General features: G+C 48.6%; 5 protein-coding genes across 5 annotated transcripts; 3 read left to right on the forward strand and 2 right to left on the reverse strand.

Moving 5' to 3' along the window:
- Positions 1 to 4,855: 4,855 nt before the first annotated feature.
- On the forward strand, positions 4,856 to 6,419 carry CkaCkLH20_06604 (uncharacterized protein; the record flags this gene model as incomplete). The annotated part of the gene is made up of 3 exons (XM_038889321.1): positions 4,856 to 5,754; positions 5,812 to 5,955; positions 6,011 to 6,419. 3 exons carry the CDS (start codon positions 4,856 to 4,858, stop codon positions 6,417 to 6,419), a joined length of 1,452 nt encoding a protein of 483 aa, XP_038745133.1.
- Positions 6,420 to 10,074: 3,655 nt separating this feature from the next.
- Positions 10,075 to 12,190, forward strand: CkaCkLH20_06605 (fungal specific transcription factor; the record flags this gene model as incomplete). The annotated part of the gene is made up of 6 exons (XM_038889322.1): positions 10,075 to 10,685; positions 10,744 to 10,943; positions 11,011 to 11,143; positions 11,213 to 11,431; positions 11,481 to 11,639; positions 11,695 to 12,190. The coding sequence occupies 6 exons, from the start codon at positions 10,075 to 10,077 to the stop codon at positions 12,188 to 12,190; spliced, it is 1,818 nt and encodes a 605-aa protein (XP_038745134.1).
- Positions 12,191 to 12,324: 134 nt separating this feature from the next.
- On the reverse strand, positions 12,325 to 13,660 carry CkaCkLH20_06606 (L-iditol 2-dehydrogenase; the record flags this gene model as incomplete). The annotated part of the gene is made up of 4 exons (XM_038889323.1): positions 12,325 to 12,627; positions 12,692 to 13,088; positions 13,166 to 13,536; positions 13,607 to 13,660. 4 exons carry the CDS (start codon positions 13,658 to 13,660, stop codon positions 12,325 to 12,327), a joined length of 1,125 nt encoding a protein of 374 aa, XP_038745135.1.
- A 1,064-nt stretch (positions 13,661 to 14,724) lies between these two features.
- CkaCkLH20_06607 (isoflavone reductase) lies at positions 14,725 to 15,919 on the forward strand (the record flags this gene model as incomplete). The annotated part of the gene is made up of 4 exons (XM_038889324.1): positions 14,725 to 14,814; positions 14,880 to 15,164; positions 15,225 to 15,563; positions 15,656 to 15,919. The coding sequence occupies 4 exons, from the start codon at positions 14,725 to 14,727 to the stop codon at positions 15,917 to 15,919; spliced, it is 978 nt and encodes a 325-aa protein (XP_038745136.1).
- A 190-nt stretch (positions 15,920 to 16,109) lies between these two features.
- Positions 16,110 to 20,872, reverse strand: CkaCkLH20_06608 (DnaJ domain-containing protein; the record flags this gene model as incomplete). Its single annotated transcript, XM_038889325.1, has 2 exons — positions 16,110 to 18,546; positions 19,767 to 20,872. 2 exons carry the CDS (start codon positions 20,870 to 20,872, stop codon positions 16,110 to 16,112), a joined length of 3,543 nt encoding a protein of 1,180 aa, XP_038745137.1.
- Positions 20,873 to 21,082: the final 210 nt, after the last annotated feature.

Consider the following 21,082-nt stretch of genomic DNA (forward strand, 5'->3'; position numbering starts at 1 on the left):
TTTAGCTATACCTAAGTAATAATTACTCTATAACTCTTATTAAGGCCTTAACTAATTACTAAGACCTTTAAAGACCTATAATTACTTAACTAGACCTATAAAATAACTAATTACTATTTATAGTTCTCAATCCCTAACTTACTGCTAATATAAACCCACTATCAGTTAGCTGGCCGTAATAATAGCGTCTATCTTACTTAATGAAATATTAAAATAAAGCAACTAAGCGATAAGTTAGACTTTAAGAAACTTAGACCTTTTGAAATCATTAAGAAGGTATCTAATATTAACTTTAAACTTATACTACTAGATACTATAAAGTGCTATTTAGTCTTTTATATTTTACTTCTCAAAAAAGCACTATAAGGTTTATATATAGAAGATTATATTATTATAGAACCTCTTAAACTAGAATATAAAGTTAAATAAATTATAGACTACTATAATAATAATAGAAATATAGAATATCTTATTAAGTAGAAAGGATATAGATATAAAGATAACTTATAGGAACCCATTAAGAACCTCTAGTATGCCTAATAGACGTTATATTAGTACCGTTTATTAAGAAATCTAGAGACTAATCCTCTAAACTAACGCCATTCCAATCTACTATACTAAAAGCGCTAGTAGCCTATAGGCCCTAACTGCTGAAGATTCCACACTCTATAAAACTAACGTTACCTCATAATTCTCTTCCTCAACCTCCTCTATATACTAAAGACCTAACCGGATTAAGTCTATAGCCTTATAATTAATTTCCTTTTAATAATAATAAAGGTGCTATATCTTTACTATAAGAGCAAGCTACTCTTCCTCTAACTTATTAAGTTTATTATCTACTTTAACCTTTTGCTTTTAAACCTAGATTAGTAATAACGCTAAAGGACTATAGATATTATAAGATTTCTTCTAGCCTATATAATAGGAATAACGTAATAAATTAACCTCCAATATAATATAGTTAACCCCTAAGGCAGTATATAAGGAATAAGGAAAAGGCATTTTATATCTAAAAAGGGAGACTAATTAACCTAGCTCTTTATAGGTAATAGGATTTTTTAATTTTAATTTTTAAATATAACCTAATATAGTATTAATATTATAAGGAAATTAGGAAGCATAATTAATAACTCCCCAACCTAGGAGATACTACCTATTTATATTGGTCTTAGGGATAAGACTATCTGAGGGGAGACCTAATATTATAACCTATTAGGTATACTTAGTAGAGAAAAGCCCTATAAGGACAACTAGGCGGCTAGAACGTTATATTTATATATAGGATCATAGGAATAGAAAGGACTTACCTTAGAACGGAAGAACTATAGAATAAGTTATATAACCTTAGCTAATAAGATAAGAGTTAATAGAGTTAGTAGTTAACTCTAGCAACTCTTAAGCATACTAATTAATATAAAGTTAATAAGAGTTAGTAGTTAACTTCTATAACTTTAAGGTAGAGGTATAGGGGAACGGCTTAGGACTTATATATAGGATGGACTTAAGCCCAGCTTAAGGATAGACTTCTATAGCTCTTTAGTAATTAACTTTATATTTATCTCTTAGATACTTTTAGTATATCTTATACTATAAATATCTTATTAGGCTTATAACTAATTACTATAACCCTTAAGACTCTAATCTATTTAGAACTACGCTAATAACCTTATAACGATATAATACTATTTATTAGTATTATCCCTTAGCTTCTATTAGCAGACCCTACTGTCGGATAAGCTGACCGTAACAAGTAATAGCTTTAGTTAGTAGAATACTTAACTATTAAGGTTAATAAATACTTTATAATATAAGTTATACTAAATAGATAATAGCTTTAGTTAATATGGTATTTAACTATTAAAGTTATTAAAAACTCTATAGTATAAGTTATAACGTGGTTGATAAGCAAGTGGATTAGATAAGCGAGTGGATCAGCCAATAGTAACTACAGCACATTCATAACTAATAACTAATATTAAGCAAATTAATTTAATATAAACTAGTTAAGATCTTCTTCTTCAGACATTTCTTTAGTAAATTGATATATTTACGCATTATAACTAGTGTTCCTATAGACGCTATATTGCTATTAGCCCGTCTCTATCCTTAGTTAGCAACCACTACTCTGGCGCGTTTCCTCCTCAATCTAAGCTATAGCCTCTCTCTATAATTAAAGGTCCTCTACCTCAGCTATAGTGAGACTTCCTCCTTATCTAAGACGTATTTTCTTAGCCCTCTAGTGTCTACTAAGTAGGTTATTCTCCTCTTAAAGGATCTAGACCTCAGACCTTAATAAAGCAATTTAGTATATAAATCCGTACGCCCCCTTTAATAGATACTCTATAGCTTTAATAATTAAAGTTAGTAAGCTATTTTAATAGTGGGAAATTCTCTTCTTAATAAGTTTAGACTGAGAAGATACTTCTATTAGGTTATTTAGCGTTTAAGAAGTCTATACGGGGGGTGTTATTAGGAGGGACCCTAGAGGTATTAGAGTGTATAACTTAATATTAAGCTTTAATAGTATACTTTCTATACTAAGAGGGATAAGCCTAGCCCCTCTAAAACCTCCCTAGATATTTTTAACTATAAAGGCTTATATAAAAGCCTTATAAAACGTAGAGAAGAAGTCTTCCTTTATAATATAGGTATTACCCTAGCGTATCTTATCCTTAATTTATTAACTATATGCCTTCTTTAGTAGTCTAAAATACCTAACGTCTAAGGGCTAAAGTAAATAAGAGGAATAGGCTAATATATAAAGTATAATAATATTATTTTCCTTATAATATATCTTAAAGTTAGTAGTATAGTAACTTTTATACTTATTAATAATAAGGAGGTAATATCTACTACTTATATATAGTTTTATATACTAATTAAAGTGCTAGAGCTAATCTAGGCCTCTTTTATTTATTATCTATCCGTTTTTAGACATTATAATAACCTAGTTATATAGGAGACCTATTTCTATATACTAGGTAGAGAGGTAATATTGCCCTAAAATAATAATATATAGTAGAACGCTATAGCCTAATAAACTAATAGCCTAAATAACTATAACCTATTTATAATTACTAGGCTATATTATTTTTATATTTAAATGCCTCTTAGCGCTTATTATAACTATTCTAGACGTAATCTAGCCTATTATAAACCTAGTCTTATTAAAGTTATAGATATCTAAGTCTATAATGCTATATTTTATAATTATATTTACTATAAGTTAAAACTATATATTTATTACGTCTAGGTCTTTATATTAAGCCCTCTTATAGTTATACTTATAAAAAAAGTACGTCTAGAGCTATAGTTATTACTTAATAAAGTTTAAGGCCTAATACTTCCCAATAGGGGGTATATTGCAGTTAATAAGTAGTTAATTAGCTATATCTTCTATACTACTAATATAGGGAAGAAATAATTAGGAATCTAGGTTAAAAATATACTTAACTAGCTTCTCTTCTTTAAGTGCAATTAAATTTTATAACTTAAGTATAATATTATATTATAATCCCTTTCCCTCTAAATAATAGCGTAAGGTTAAAAAGGGCACTAAGTAGATATAAGATATAGCTTAAATACTAAGAGTTAATATCTTCTTAATAGCTTAGATTGCTAAGTTTGTTTAACCTTTATTACCCTATAATAATATATTTAGTTATAGTGTAACGTAATATAGAAGTTAGAAGACGGTTTCACGCGGTTGGCTGATCTACTTGCTTGTCTGATCCACTCGCTTATCAACCACGTTATAAATAATAATAAATAAAAGCTAATTAAGGTTATAATAAGAGTCTTAAAGATTTATTCTTTTTATAATATTAATAACCTTAATATAATATTAATAGTAATAATAATATAAATATATTATAATAATAATATAGAGAAGAAAAGTCTAAAAAACCTATTTAGCTACTTAAAAGCTATAAATAGTACTTTCTTTTTTAGACTTCTTTCTATAAATTCTTAAAAAAAAGTAGCTTATTTAGTAGTTTACTAACTATTTTAAGGTTTAAAATAAATATAATAGGGCTTAAAAGTATATTATTACTCTATATAGACTAAATATATTATATTATAATTACTCCTCTCTAAAGATTATAATAATAATATTATTTCTAATAGAGATAGATATTATTAAGAAGAGCTTAATACTATAGTATAAAGTATAATTTAACTATATATTATAGGGAGTTTATAATCTCTTATTAAATTAATAAATAGTAAATTAATTAATATTAAGATATTAAAGATATTTATTAATAAAATAGAACTATTTATAATACTTAAACTAAATTAAAAGGACTATTACTCTAAATAATAATATAGAGGGGGTAATAAAATAGGGGAGGTTAACTAAATAAATAGGACTTAATAGATATATTAGATTTAGAGACTTAAAATATAGTTAAATTAATTAAGTTATTATACCCTTTATTCTGATTCTTTTAGTAAATAATAATAATAGTAGTTATAAATGCAACTTTATAAAGACGGTAGTTAGCTAGCAGCTGTGTAATACCCCCACAACTTCCCCAGGTTAGCTTACACCCCAGACATTCCTTGCTATAACCCCACGGGGTTCCTGGTCAGTCTAAAGGGTGTCCTTGCGGCCTTCCCAAACCCTGCACTCCCCGTGTCCATGCCGGTTGCATTGGCAAACAGCCATGCAGGGTTGTAACTGAAGTAATAAGCCCAAATATACCATAGACAATCCGGGAGCCATTGTCCGGTAGTACTGAAGTTTGTATAAAGCCTCAACGGGCTCGATTGGGTTTCTTCGTTTTATCAATAAACAACGATACAATCTTTGATAACTTGCACTCATAGTAACGAAACATCATCAGGCATGTGGCTCCAACATGCTCAAGGAAAAGCCCTCGCGGCCAGCATTACGTTTGCTTGCGGAATTGGTTTTGCTTCCTTCGGATTTGGGCAGGGTGTATTCGGTGCATTCCTCGGCAACGAATCCTTCATCAAGACATTCAACAACCCAAACCCCACGCTTCAAGGCCACATCACTGCCACATACGATCTCGGATGCTTTTTTGGTGCCATCTTCACCATGATATGGGGCGGAAAGCTCGGCAGTCGCAAGACTATCCTCCTGGGCTGCACCGTGTTGATCATCGGGGCTGTTCTGCAAGCAGCCTCGTATCATGTCGCCCAGATGATCATCGGAAGGCTTGTGGGCGGAGTCGGGAACGGCATGAACACAGCGGCCATCCCGGTATGGCAATCAGAGACAGCGGCTGCCCATCAGAGAGGCCGCATCATGGTGCTTCAACTGGCCCTGAACCAAGTCGGCAACGTCACTGCGAACTGGCTCAATTACGGAATGACGTTCATTGCCTCCAACAGCGTTTCTTGGAGGTTTCCTATCGCCTTCCAATGCTTCTTTGCTTTCTTGACAATGGTACTCATACCTTGGTTACCCGACTCACCTCGTTGGCTTGCTATGCAGGACCGAACCGAAGAAGCGCTGCAAGTCATTCGAAGGCTCGGAGGAACGAACCGAACCGAAGAACAGAACCTCGAGCTGCTCAACCGGATTCGAGAGAACGTCGCCCATGAGATGTCTGTGGGAAAGGTCAACTTCAAGAGCTTTTTCAAGAGGGACAGCCTCCACACCACTCGTCGAGTTCTCTTAGGTGCCGGGACGCAGTTCATGCAACAATGGAGCGGTGTCAACGCCATTGTCTACTATCTTCCGGTCGTCTTCGCATCCCTGGGACTGAGTCGGAATCTGTCGATCATTCTTTCGTCCTGTAACGCAATGAACCTTTTGTTTTCGACATGCTTTAGCCCACTATTCATTGAGAACTTCGGCCGGAAGCAGCTGATGTTCTGGGGGGCAATCGCACAATCTTTCTGCTTTTGTCTCGTCACTATCGGTCTTGGTATCGGCGGCAAGCAATGGGAGTCTGTAGCAGTGGCTTTTATTTTCGGGTAAGTCACTCCCTGACCGTACAGCAGGAAGCATGAGCTAATGCGCAATACTTAGTTACTTTACTGCGTTCGGAAGCAGCTGGATAGCTATTCCCTGGATGTATCCAGCCGAGATCAACACTCAACGCATGCGTATCGCCGGCGCGGGCATATCGACCGCAACGAACTGGATAAACAACTATGTGGTAGTTTTGATCACCCCGGTTGGAATTTCCAACCTAGGCTGGAAGTTCTACTTGATGTTCGCCGTTTTCAACGCGGCTTTCGTTCCGGTTGTTCAACTGTTTTATGTCGAGACAGCACGGATGAGCCTCGAGCAGATTGATCAGATCTTCGAGAAGAAGACTGTGGGAAGCGACGGAAGCCTCGGCAGAGAGGGCTCAGAGCGCGTCGCCAGTCAGGAAGACGAGGAGAAGGAGCCCAGGGCTTCACACGTCAGCGTCCGCGAGAATCCTGAACCTTGAGCAACATAGAGCGTCTTGGTGTGCGTCTTCATTCGATTCCGAGGTCAAGTTGTATGCAGCCAACTAAGTGTGGTTTATTCAATTGCTTGGTACAACTGTCTGCTTAAAAGACGATGCAGGAGAGTCTGAGAAGACTACCATTCGACTATTCTATCATAAATTCAACCGGCTCTGCGGCAGGAACCACTAGCTTCGGTCGACCTCCATTGTCAGCGGGCTCAGTGACAGTTCCGGCCTCATAACATGGCAGCTTGACTATAGTCTCGGAGTGATCCTCCATAGTGCCCCAGTCCCACCAATCAACCACAGTACCTTCAAACGTGTAACGAAAGACATCACCCGGTGCCAGGTCACCAGGCAGCTCTGTATCGTTCCCTGAAAGTGTCTCGGTTGTTGTCCAAGTTTCTCCGGGGCGTAAGCTTGTAAAATGCTTGTGATGTCCGACACGAACTGCAACGTCCGGCTCGTCGACAACCATAAACCCAGCACTAGTTTCTTCAATTTCGCAAGGATCCCAAAGGCTGCTCTCATTCGCGGTATCGCCAGCGCCATCGTCTCGCCGGCGGCGATAGAGTTGGTATGCGTTATCTTCCCCTTGTCCAGACACCAGCGACAGCCAATGAAATGTCACAGGCAGAGTTTCTGACATCTGTCGGTCATTATCTCCCTGAAGTCCTTCGAATGTGATCGTGACTTCGACATCCAAGTACCCACGGCCCCGGAGTTTCTGTGGGCATCGGAGCGAGGCGGAGAATATTGGTGCCCCGGGACTGCTCTCAGGACTCACTCTTAAGCCCACATAGACATAACTGCATGGGAATGAATACTCACATTCGATTAGACGGTATCAGTGGAGCAGGCAAGGACTTCCGAGGGCCTTTTTCTGTCTGCTGTAGAGTCCATCTCCAACTCTGTTCTTCCAAATTTGCCATCGAGAACCCCACCTTGGATTCTCTGGCTGCCCTTTCAGGCCATGCCACCTTCTCTTCTACGACGGAAAAGGTGACAAGGGTTCCCCCAGGCATCACCAGCCGAGGCTGACCTTGGCCCTTCTTCGCACGCGGTCGCGACCTATAGCCGGATGAGAGCAGCCTTCCGGCCTTCATCTCCAATCCTGTGTTATCTTCGATGTTACCCCAGGCCCACATGCCAACCTCTGTGCCAGGAAATACTAGCGAGTATGTCTCCCCCTCGCGGAGTGCGCGGTAGTATCTCTCTGGGAGGTCCAATCTGCGTGTCGTCGTCTGTTGTCCGGGCGCAAGATCATGCAAGTCAGCATTGTGACATCCGGCGGCGATGACAAGGCTGTCTGTGCTTTCCTCTGGTAGTGCAACGCGACCGGTAGTGTTGTCTACTGGAACTCTTTCGAAGCTACCGTCTTCCCTGTGTCGTACGAGGATAAAACCCTTGTCGGTAAACGCATTGGAATACGTACACCAGTGGAATGTACATTTTCTGGCCTTGTTGTCATCATTTATGCCTCGGTGTATGGTGCTCATAAGGGGGTAGGGTGTGGTGAGCGAAAGTTGCTGGCTGGCTTCAAGTTTCCAGCTTAGGCGAGGAGATCCAGGTCTAAAGTAGCCACTCAGTCAGCATATACCCTCTGGCTAGGGCCTGATGGGCGACTGATCGTTACTTTCGGTCTCTTTTACCTAAACGTACGAAGGAACCAAGGCTGGGGTTAGGCTGCTCTGCCATTTTGAAAGGATGTCTACAAATCAAGGAAGTGTTGTAGCTATGTATCAGGCATCGGATATGATGTTTGACGTCAAGTAGCGGGGAAAATCAGCATGCAGCAGTTGGTTTCCCAACGTCTGCAAGGCAGCACACCCCCTGGTACCCGTTTAAAACAATACCAAAGATCTTGTATAAAGATATTATTAGTAGGTGAATACGACATAATTATGAGTAGAAGGAAACAATTCCCTGATCAATAACATTATCGGCATGCTGATTATTTTGATTGGATCCAGTGGATAAGTCAATTAATTTGGTTATCTCATTGCAATGTATGTGGCCGGTTTGTAAAAGGCCAGAACTTTGTCACTTCTATTTACTCAACTGTCTCTGTTATCGCCCCGAGCCTAATCGAATTTTGAAAGAAGAGTTTCAATTGTATTCTTGGTAAGAACTTGGCTCTGAATTTGCTGTCTCGATTCTTGACACAGCAGACTGTCAAGCTTTCAACGAATAAGCAACGAATAAGCTGTAATCGTGATGATATTGTAGCCTATGTGAATGAGGTCGGAAAACATAATTTTACTTGAGTCCGGGAAGTGATTTACTACGTGCGAGTCTAGCATCGCTGTAGTGGTTGTATCTCCCATGCGCAACTAATATTAGGCGCGCATATTTTCAGTCAGGCAGGGTTAGGAACTTGTGTCAACACATGTGCAAGGCGGTTTTGTTTTCGCTGGCATATTACCGCGTTTCGTGCGTGGCGATATGAGATACTATTTGTTCAACGGGCGTCTCAGTTTGACATCCATCATGAAAAGCCTCGACCAAGTTCAATGGAATCTTCCGTGTATTTGTATTCCGGTCTGTACGCATTGGAAAATGACGTAGGAAAAGTCTTTACAGCGTTCACGTATTCGTACAAATTGTTATACTCGGAGACCATATCCCGAGTCAAGTCTATGATTGGCTGGCGGTAAAGCCGCCAGTCTCTCCGTCGCTCTTTCTCTACGCCAAGGGCGTCGCCGCTAGATCGGTAACCGAATTTTCCTTCATCCAACACGTTCCGATTGTTGATCCGAGGCTGCCTCAATTCCCAGATCATCCGTCGCCTGGCGAAAAGGTTCCGCACTGGAACTCGTTCCAAGATTGGTCACGGCCCCGGGACGAGTTGCGGGGTTCCCCAGGATTTCAAATTCGTGATTCTCCTGGCTCGGAACGTTGGTTGACGCCTCCGTAGATCGAGGGCTGTGACATAGCGGCGGCCGTCTTCAGGAGTCTCACAGGTCGTTACTCCTCCCGCCAAAACCATCTACAATGCCTGCCTCGGCCTCCCGCTCAAAGAGCCGGCGACATATCGCTATAGCATGTTGGCCCTGCCGCAATGACAAAATCAAGGTATGTCCTATGGATTGTCTTTACATCTACCCATCTAGATGGCATGTGCTCACCAATTTCTGGCGAATGCAGTGCGATGGGACGACTCCAATATGTCGTCAGTGTACCACCAAGCGCAGGGATTGTACGTATGCCGATGTAGATCGGAGAAAGTGAGTCGCCTCTTTGTACTACGTCTTAAATTTATATGTGAATCTTTCCGTAGGAAACTGATGACAGTAGATTATCGCTTCGAAAGACGGTCGAGACTTATTTGCACCGAGTTAAGCAGTTAGAAGACTTCATAACATCACATGGCCTCGATGTACCTCCACCAGACTCAGAGAATGCGACGATGCTAGAGCAACTTGCTCTGCTTTACGGTCCCCAGCGACCGAAGTCTCCGGTTCCGCCGGAGCAATCTCCAAATACCGCCGCAACTCAATTACAGGAAGTCGCTCTTGATTCAACAACGGCCGCAGGAGACGATCAGCATGGGAAGACAACAACGAGCCCACAAGAAAACGGAAATGAGCCTTTCGACGATCCAGCGTTATGGGCAGCTTCGCATGTACCGGACAGCTCGCTTGAAAGTATATCAATGGATATTGCGGCTTTTCACAGTTTATCGGAGACGACGCTGCCACTGAACAACGGTTTTGATGTCGACTGGGTCTGGAATCATTCTTTGATGCCCCAAATTGATGGGAACATCGACTTAGGGGATCTCGGTCTCCCAGCTCAGAAAGCTGTGGACCCAATATTGCCCATTGCGCCAGAATTGAACTGCACTTCCTTAGACCCGTCCCCGACAACACTCTTCACGGACGAAGACTCGACCGACGACGAAGACCACTCGGAAGTCACAAACCAGCTTTCCGCTCGGCTCGGTTCCCTGCTTGCGATGGACAACGGCGAACATCACTTCTACGGCGCAACTTCGAACTTCAACTTGGTGCGAGGAAGAGTTGCTTCGGTGTTCTACCCGAAATCAAGCAACAGGGGCAGACAAGCCGAAGCTCGTCTGGAAGCTACTGGTCTTAATCAAAACTTTGGTGGTGATCTGATTGATCACCTGCTCGATTTGTTCTTCACCTGGCACAACCCGAGTCTCTATACCGTCGATCGACAGCTTTTCGACAAGGCCCGGAAGGAGTACGAGGACGGAAACAAAGACACCCCGTTCTTCTCCCCGTTTCTTCTCAATTCTATGTGCGCTCTTCTTCACATACGAGTGCTTCAAAGTTGAGAGTTCTGACAGGTGCTCTAGTTGTGCCGTTGGCGCGGCGTTCGAGTCTCGGAAGCATGCAAATCTTCCGAACCCCTTATCAGAATTGTTCGCCAGCCGGGCGACGACTTTGCTTGATATCGAGCTGGAACACCCCAAAATCGCTACCGTTCAAGCATTGGCAGTTCTGAGCAGTCATGAGGCAGCCTTCACCCGGGATACTCAAGGATGGCTTTTTAGCGGTGTGTTGCGCCCTTATTCTCTGACATTCTCTTGCGAAGAGCGTCGCTGATGACCGAATCTGATTAGGCATGGCTGTTCGACTCGCTATAGACTTTGGATTGCACAGCGGAGTCAAGCCCTACCTTGATGCCGGTTCCATGTCGATAGAGGAAGCTCGAGGCCGAAGCGTTGCATTCTGGGGCGCTGTCGCTACAGATAGGTAAATTTCGCCCGGTAAACATGCTCTCAGCATGCGCTCGAAGTTGAAAGCTAACAATTTTGCTGCTAGGATGTGGGGTTTATACCTCGGAAGACCTTTCCATAATATACTTCAGATTGCCACGGTAGAAACACCAATGTCTCTCTCCCAACGAGAGCGAGGGTGTGGCGCCTCTGGTGCTGTACCGAAAGAGCCTGGCTCAACCGATAGGCTTCTGGCTTTACAGGAAACATTGGTCGAGCAATGGATTCAGCTATCAAGAATAATGTCTCCTCTTGAGAGCTCGCTGTAAGCAGGCCTGTCGGGCTTTCTCAGATAACACTGCTGATTTGCCCAGATATTTCCGTGCCGACGCATCAAACACCGAGTTGCAGAAGATAGGACAAGAAACATGGCAAAGACTCTTATCCTGGAGGCAATGCTTACCGGGTGAGCTCGACTTGGACTTGGACAAGCCAATGCCGGAAGATTGCCGTCCGCACGTGTTGATTTTACAGTAGGTTCCGCGAGAAAACCACGTAAAAGACGGGCTGCTGATATTTTTTCTGCAGCATGATTTTCGAGTATCTAGCCATCGTCCTACACCGGCCTTTCGTGGCTAAGAATTACATCCAGCCCATCCCACGCGTTGGACAGGGCCCCCAGCACGCGAGAGAGATGTGCGTCCGCTCGGCGTCCCGCATCTCTATCCTCCTCTCCTGGTACGAGCAGCGCTTTTCGCTCAGCAATATCAACATCCAGGTCGTCCAGATCACATTCAGCGCGGCGCTAATTTTGGTCTACGCTTCGGTGTCGGAAAACGACGCCCAGAGCCACCGGCAGCTGTCGTGCCACCTCGAAGTATGCTGCCGTGCGCTGGCGGAGCTGGGGGCTACGTTCAACAATGCGACGCGGACTTTGGACGTTTTGTTGCAGATCAAGAGGGCTTGGCAGGCTCGGCTTGTTGCTGCGTCGGCCGGATCGAAGAGGAGGGGATCTTCTGTGACGTATTCGTCGCAGTCGAAGCGTAGGATCCAGGGTGACCCCGAAGCGCGCACGCCGAGGTGATGGATTTATGTGCCTTCAAAGTCAAAAAATTTGGCGACAAGCCCTCAGATATCACAGTACCGTGGCAGTAGATGAATCATGGTCGAGGGTAACCTAGGGTTGAACGGCGGAAGCAACTGCAAACCTTCCAATGTTCAATTCTCGACAACTACCTTGATTACCGGTGATCCATCATCATCACTCGTCCTCGCAGCCATTGAAAAGGCCGTCGGAACCTGATCCAAACCTTTGAACGAATGTGTCACCAGACTCTTCAGATCTGGGATCGAGGACGTCTTCCCAGCTGCCTCCATGATCTTCATTCCTTCAGGGTAGCAGTTGGCGTATCGCCATACTCCAACGAGGTCGACTTCCCGAAGAGCCGCCGCAGCTACTGGCAAAGTTTGTATGGGCGTGCCCATACCCACGAGAAGGACTTTTCCTCCTCCGCGCGTAGCCTACAGATCAGATTAGCACGAATACAAAACAGCAGCAAGGCTGATAGTTGCGCCACGCGCTTACATAGATAGCCGTTCTCACACAGCTCTCAACCCCAGTACACTCGAAGGTTCTGGTGAATCTGTTTCCGGAATTCTTCTGCGTTAGCTTTTCCGCAATCTCTTTCGCCATAGCAAGTCCCTCTTCCGTGCTCGTAGCCCTCTTCGAGCTGAGTAACACGATTTCGTCGGCAAATCCGTTCTTAGCAGCAAAGTCGAGTCGATCTGTCGATATATCTGCCATGACGACCCTCCCATACTCTGAGTTCTTCGCCGCCGCGGCACAGAGAAGACCAACCGCACCGGCTCCGAGTATCAAACAAGACGATCCCGGCTTGGCAGCAGCTTTGCGGACGGCATGGATTGCTACCGCCAGCGGCTCCAGCAAAGCCCCCTCGGCGAAAGATAGCGAGTCCGGGAGTCTGATTCAGCAATGGTCAGCTTGGGTGTACCCCTGAATACCCAGTCCTGAGAGGCCCGGCCCTCGCGATAAACCCACCTGTGAATCCATTTGGCCGGATGATTGAACCGCTCCTGCAGCGTCCCCTGAAAATGAGGAAACGCGGTCGCGCTGCTGCGGAACCTCATCTTCTCGCACACGTTGTAGTCCCCGTCCCGACAGACCTCGCACGCGTCGCAGGGCACGCCGGCTTCGACCGCGACCCGGTCGCCCACGCTCCATCCGTCGACGCCGGGGCCGACCGCCACGATCTCGCCGGCGCACTCGTGGCCCTGCGACAACGGCTCCCTGATCTGGATGTCTCCGTTCTTGAAGTGCGTGTAGTAGTGGAGGTCGGATCCGCAGAGCGTCGTGGCTCTCATGGCGATTTGGACTTCGTTGGCGGCGGGGGGTTCGATTGGCCGGTCTATCTGTTTCGAAGCAGTTCCGTTAGTAAAATTGCCTTCTAATCCATCTGACGGGAGGTCGGAATGACTGTACCAGCCTGAGGTCCTTCGGCTCGTAGAGGACCTGGGCTTTGATTTGGGCGGACATGATTGCTGCTGTGCTTCCCATGGTTGTCTTTGGGATAGGGGCTAATGTGTATTCGGTAATGTTCTTTTCATCAATCAATTAACAATATGCTTGAACTTTTTGCCCAAGTCAAGAGTCATGCTGTCCGGATGTTACCCCTTATGAGGTTGCGAACGAAGAAGCTCGAGCTTGACTTCCTGGCCGACATTCCATATTCGGAGACCAGATTCCGGGGTCTCAAGTGCATCCCAACATTTCACTTGCCGTCGGTGCGACTTGGATGTGCATCAATCTACAGACGGAATTTGAACCCTTCGGAATCGACATTGTCGTTGTGGTCGGGCCTGGAGCCAACACCCGGGATTTGGGGTGTCACAGCCCAATCGCGACCTCCAGCTTCCCACCCCAACTCCGAGGCTGGGGCAAATTACGCTCCAAAGCTACGTGCATTTCCCCATTATAACATAAATGTTGGCGTCTAGACGGTTCTGATGCTTTCAGGCCGGTCTTCTGATCAGTTCGTCCCGTTTACTTTTGAAGGTGTGTTTGGTGTCGTGGCTTCTGTTCAGTAGTGAGAGCGCGAAAGCACTACACCAACCACAGCATCAGAAAGGCTATCAAATTGCTCGAAGATGAGTCTAGTCGATGGGGTCGAACGTTGAATCGGCATGTCTTGCTGTTGTTGCATAGGCTCGTCGTGCTCTGAAATATCTGACTTCTCTGCGAATCTCCACGACAGATGTGCTAGCCACACATGTCTAAATGACAGTAATCGCGGCATGGGTATCGTCAACTCCGATCCGCTTTTGATTCCGCCGACAAACCTTTCCGCCCCCGAACATACGGAGTCCGCATTGAAGTCCGCAACCCCGCAATAAATCGGCGGATCGACGGCGGACGAACGGCCTTTGTACATTGAACTCTGCGGCTTATGTAGTCGGCAATCGGAGTACGTCGGCGGAGCGCGGTGTTTGTAAAACGATGTCTAGATATAAAGCGTCACCAGAAGAAACTGTGGTAGCCACGGGAAACGTATCCATTTCAACAAGTACTGAACGCTAAGAACACCGCCGATCACCTCAAAAATGACACGAACAACCGTAGCCATAGCCGGAGCCACAGGCGAAACAGGCCGCTCCATAATCGAAGCTCTCCTCGACGATGCCGAGAACTTCGTAAGTCCCCCAGAGCCATTTAACACCACACAAGCAACAGCCAGCTAACACCCACCCTCACGTAGGAAGTCACAGCCCTCGCCCGGCCCGCATCCGCAAACAACCAAAAACACGAAGCCCTCCGCGCCCGAGGCGTGAAAGTCGTCGCGGCGGACCTCGCCGGCCCGGAAGAGGCCCTCGTCGCGGCGCTGTCCGGCATCGACGTGGTCATCGCCCCTCTCAGCGTCCCCTCCCTGAGGGACCAGATCCCGCTGGCGCGAGCAGCCAAGAAAGCCGGCGTGAAGCGTTTCGTGCCCAGCGAGTTCGCCATGGCGATGCCTCCCAGGGGTATTCACGATGCGCAAGACGTGGTGAGTTTGAAGTCCGACGTAACCTCATGAATGATGTACTAACACACGAACCCCCCAAAGAAAACAGACGTCCTCGACGAGATCAAACGCCTCCACCTCCCCTACACCGTGATCAACGTGGGCTGGTGGTACGCGGGCTTCATCCCGCGCCTCCCCTCCGGGCGAACCGCGCCGCACGTGCTCACAGCCTACATCACGGGAGACAACCTGATCCCGGGCGACGGCGAGGCCGTCTGCGCCGTGGTCGACACGCGGGACATCGGCCGCTACGTCGCGCGCATCATCCGCGACCCCAGGACGCTGAATAAGTGCGTGCTGGCGAGCGGGTTCGCGCACAGGATGAACGAGCTTTACGACCTGGCGGAGGAGATGTCGGGAGAAAAGATCGAGAGGACCTACGTAAGTTTTCACTTCTTCTTAGTCATATTTGGCTGTTGACTTTCCTGTCATCCCGGGTTGGACATTGCTGATGCGTGTTTGCTGGTGTTTAGGTGTCTGCCGAGGACATGGAGCGCAGGATCCAAGACTACCGTCGGGCGATTGCCGAAGGGGAGACGGACTTCAAGGTGACTGTGAATCTGCTGATGATGCAGTACTTCCTTGCCGCGGGCGTCAGGCAGGAAAACAGCCCGGAGTATGCGGAGTATCTGGGGTACCTGCTCGCGACGGACCTGTATCCGGATTTCAACCCGATCACATTTCGAGAGGCATTCCAAGAGATACTCGATGGCAAGGCGAGACCTGCCTACAGCTGAGGAGATGGGAGCAGAGAGTGTCTGGTACCTTCCTTCGTTGACGAACTTGAAGATGCAAGAAATGGCATCAACATGTGATAACTATTCTGTTTACCTAGTCTGTCAATGTCCAGTCAAGAAAGCTGGTATTGGATATATATAACACATCGACACCTTCCAATGCAAATCCCCACCGTTCCTTCATTTATCATCACGTCACGGACCTCTTAGAAGGCGGGAGAACCAGCTCATCCCGCCCCATGACCTCCACCGTCCTCTCCTTGCCCCTATACAGATACCGCACGTGAAGCGCCTTCCGCCTCAACGGCGCCGGGTCCCAGAAACCGAGCAACGAGCCCTTGCGCACGCCCGCGGGGATCCTCAGCTTCCCGTCCTCGATCAGCGCCGCCAACGCAAACGTGACGTCCGCGACCTCCTCCAAGGCGGCCCAATCCGCGCCGTCCTTGACGCCGAACTTGGCGCTCAGGATGACGAGTCCGCCGCGTTGCTTCTCGACGCGCTGCCGCGCCTCGATGGGCGGGCCGAGCAAGGCGGTGACATCGTCCGCCGCGGCGCGCTTTCGGGCGATGTAGGACTGTAGGTCGACACCCGATGGCAGCGCTGCTGCTGCTACTGCGCGCTTGGGTTTGGCGAAGAAGTGCTTGGCCGCGAAGGCGACGAGGGGCACGGCAGTGGCGTAAAAGAAGACCTGGGGGCTGTACTCGGCGCGAGGCGACAGGAGCAGCGGGATGCTGAGGCGCTGGCTGAGGCGGGACCAGTAGAGCGAGAGGTGCAGGCTGTGCAGGCTGACGCCGACCTCGAGGCCGAGCTTGGAGAAGCGGCCGATGTTCCAGAGGTTGCGGACGGCGACGTAGCGGTCGAGGAGGGTGTTGGAGCACAGCTCTACTTCGAGCCTGGTGGCCTTGGAGCCGGAGAGGGGCAGATCGCGGCCATAGCGGAGATAGCCCGCGACGGCGGTGGCTGTGAGGGACGTGGAGACGGTCCATGAGTCATCGCTGCTGTTTCTGTTCTCGTTGTCGAGGCCGCGGATGCCGCACTCTCCCTTCGGAGAATCCTCGTGGCCTGCTGAGGGCACACGCTCCGGGGACGTCGTGTATCCGATCTCGAGGCTGGCAGAGGTCTTCATGGGGAACTCGGTGAGAAGTTGAGTCTTGCTGATTTGCGAGAAGTCGGATATCAGCTTAATCGTCTGGCCAGGCCACATGCTCCAGTCGCCGCTGTCGGCGAAAGCGTAGGCTGTTCCGGCGCCGAGCCAACGGTGCAGACCGACGGCGAGGCGTGGAGGCTCACGGAACCAGGGGCGTCCGGTCCGCACGCTTCCTTCGAGGATGACCGGATTTGAGCTGTTTGGGAGGTGTATAGGGTGGGTCAGTCTCGTTGTCAATGACGACTCCGGGAGGACTTCGCTTTCCACCTCCACGGTGGTCTTCGCAATGCGGTCTTCGGCATTCCTGTGAATGATATCCTGGCGGAACTTCAGGCTGATCAGAGGACACGGTCGCTGCTCTGCTAGCTGGATGATACGTTTCCGAGGTATAGTCAGGGGAAGGAGAGGCTGGTAGCGATCTGCAAGCAGCGGCAACGGAACGCGATAAATCTCCTCCACGATGCCGTACACCGAACCCGTCAAAGTCAATTGCGGGGGAGGCAGGTACAGCATCGACTCTCTCTTCTGCTCAACCTTCGTTTTCTCGTTCACCGCAATAGACGGAACTCGCTTCGATGCGGACGGCGCCCAATCTCCTGACTGAGTCGACCGACCCATCAAGCGACCCAAAGGCGGCAGCCCGACAGTGACGGAATGACTGAGCGTGAAGTCCAATGGCGTAAATGCGGCGCCCTGCCTCACTGCCTTGGACGCATCAAACCGTATCCCCAAATCAGAAGACGTCTGTACGACATCGGCCGCCCTCTGTCTCAACTGCTCCTTCAACGACACGTCATATCCATATCGATAGTCCTCGTCGACCGGTAGGTCCCGCATCTGGTTCGCATCGTACAACGCCCTCCGGTGCGGGTCAATCAGCGTCTCGAACCCCCTCTGCACCTCGTCCAACCACGGCTTCGCGATCGGGTGCAGGCTCTCCGGCAGGCCGTCCATGTGCAGATACAGAATCAGCCGATAGTACGCCTTGCGCACCTGGTCGGGCGTGATGGTGGGGTCCTTCGGCAGACACAGCAAGTCGTAGTAATCACCCTCGAGGCCGTCCGCGTCCTCCTGCGGAGCGAAGTCGCCGATGGTGACGGTGCTATCGTCGCCGCCGGTGAATTCCGCCTCGGAGGCGATCGTCATGCGGTCTACCATGGACTCCTCGTCGTCATCGTCGAAATCGTACTCGCGGCGGGTAGCGGCGAACTGGGAGTTGACGGAGCGCACACTGCGCGCGCTGCTGCGCATGCTCCGGTTGGAGGGACGGAGGTAGGAGTTGTCGTCAACGGCGGCGGACGACGAGTGCCGTGCGGAGGAGTGTCTTTCGGAAGAGTGCCGTTCGGAAGAGTGTCGCTCGGACGAGTGTCGCGGGGCCCCGCTGCTGCTACTGCCGCCACCGCCGCCGCCGCCGCTGCGGCGGGTGCGGGAGGACCGGATACTGCGGGAGTCGCTCATGACGTACACGCTCTCTCTATCGCTCGAGAGAGAGAGCGGAATTACGAGGGGAGAAATGCGGCGGCAGCAGTGGTGAAGACAAAAGAGAGTGAAGAGGCTGACGGCAGGAGGAGTGGGAGAGGAAAGAAAGTGGCCATGAGGGCGGTCAATTAAGGCACACTTCTCTGCCAATGACTCCTCTCTTGTTTACGTCCATTGGCTGGAAACAATATTTCGATTGGGTTGCGTTCGTCCAGCTGCACGAGTTCAGGGGTGGTTCGGGGCTAAGCACAGCTCGCACAGGGATTCATCCCGGGAAAACCTCACGTTTTCCTGCGGCCGAGGCCGGTTTTGTGAGGTTGGTCGAGCTGGAAGGCGACAAGGGCAAACCCAGCCCCGCGCGTCGTTCGACGCCATGCGATCGTCCGATGTATTACCTAATTGGGCCTTGACATGGCGGGGTTTGCGATTCCCACTGTTGCGCTGTTCAATGCAGGTACAGATACGTGGGCGACGGCGATGCAACCCGCTTGCGTGTGTCATCGGATAGAACTCCACGGACACCGTAGACATTATTGTTTTTGTGGAGTGAGAAGATATCATGAGATGAACCGTGGTCGTGGGTGTCGAGCATGCATTGAATGGCGGTGGGGTGGGTCATCTACGGCCCCACTTGCGCCGGATGCCGAAAGACTCGGGCCCGGACTCCTGATGTTGACTGATCCTCCAGACTGACGTTGAGAACACTCGCCCACTTCCCATCTTGAAGTTCAATAAGCCATTTTATAGGTTAGAAAGAAGATTTTCAAGCTCGCTCAGAAAGACATCAAGTGCGTCTCGTTTCTCAGCCAGTGTGGTGTCTGGCTCAGGGTCGAGTCCCGACACAGCCAGCATCGGCTCGAGCTCCGGCTGCGGCTTTGGCAACGGCTCGGGCGTTTGAAGACAGTAGGGAGAACAAAGATAACCCGCTTTCTTATAATCAGTCACCATGAAAAACGAGTAACCAGAAACCCCTTCCATGTAATCCCCAGCGTCTCCCCCTAATTCAACACAGGCTTCCACCCCTTCCTCTTCACAAACCCAACAACCCCCTCATCCCTCAAAACCTCATTCCCCCTCCGTCCCGTAACAACACTCCTCTCGAACTCCGGTCCCCTCACATAAAACGGAAACCTCAACCTCCCATCCCCATCCTCTCTATTATCATCACCCGCCTCCTCCCTCCGCAGAACCCATCCCTCCCCCCTACTACCCTTCACGAACCCGCTCGCCTCCCGGTCCAGAGACATATACCACCTCCTCTGGTGCACACTACCAACACTGTTCTCCGCCCCCTTATACGCGTTCGTCATCCGCACCGTCTCGTCCTCCAGCTCCCTCAGTTCCCTCTCCACGTCCGTGACGTTCGTCTCCGTCGCGGCCCCGGTCTCAGCATCGGGGACCAGATCATCATCAGCGTCTTCGTCCTCTTCAGAACTGGTCTCGACAACAATATCTTTCTTCACGCCCGCACCCTCCCCCTTTCTCCTCCTCCTCTTCCTCGCAGGCCCCGCAAGCAGCTTCTCACTCCTCCTCCGCCCCTCCGCATCCTCCCCCCTCGTCAACCTCAAATTCAACACATACCCCCTCGGAAGCTTGGATCCATGTAACCTCACTCTAATCTTCCTCTCCCTGAAAGCCCTAGCCAACTTTTCCTGCTCCGTCATCCCACTCCCATCCACATCATCATCCTCCTCATCCTCCCGCCCAGAATCCGGATCAACTTCCGGCCCTCCTCCCCTCCCCCTCTCCAAAACCTCATAAACCCCACAATCCCAAATCACCAAACTCCCCGTATACCAACTCGCCGTCTCCACGACGTGATTCCACAAACAATGCACCCTCGTCTCCGTCGCGTTCCGGTTCAACCTCTTGGAATTCGCGTCCCCCGGCAGCCCGTACATCACCGCCCAGCTCACGCTGCTCCTCTCGTTCACCTGCAGCCGCAGGTCGTAGTGCGGGCCCGCGACCGGGTGGTCGTGCTGGTGCACCACGAAGTGCGCGCCCCCGCGGCGCCCCGCGTTGGACTCGAACAGCGCCTCGAGCCCGCCGTCGGCGAGACGCGCCGCGGAGGCCGGGTACGGCGAGAGCGTGTGCCGCGCCAGGTGCGAGAAGAAGTGCGCCGCCGGGTCCGGGTGCGTCGCGGCGCCTGATTCGAGGGTTGCGGAGAGGCTCGGGCCCGGGCGGTCGCTGCTGCGCGCGGGGGTTACCTCCTCCTCCTCCTCTTCCTCATCATCGGCGTGAGGGACGTCGAGGGACCATTCGAGGTTGCGTTTCTTGATAAACGGGTTTGGGATGAGATCTGGGCTTCGAGGTCTTTTGGCGGTCATGTTTTTTTCTTCGATGAGTGATGGGGTTGTATTGGTTGATGTAGGAGAGAGGTTTTGCGTCGGGATTCAGATCCAGCTGGTTTAGCCAACCAGCATGAGACTTCGGATGCGCGGCCTCAAATGGCGCACGTTTCTGTATCACTGATGAAGCAGATATCCCGACTTCATATTCACAGATTCTTAGTTTGCTGTCCCAATTCAAAGTGTCGG

The sequence above is a fragment of the Colletotrichum karsti genome (assembly GCF_011947395.1).
Source record: "Colletotrichum karsti strain CkLH20 chromosome Unknown Scaffold20, whole genome shotgun sequence".
Classification (NCBI taxonomy): domain Eukaryota; kingdom Fungi; phylum Ascomycota; class Sordariomycetes; order Glomerellales; family Glomerellaceae; genus Colletotrichum; species Colletotrichum karsti.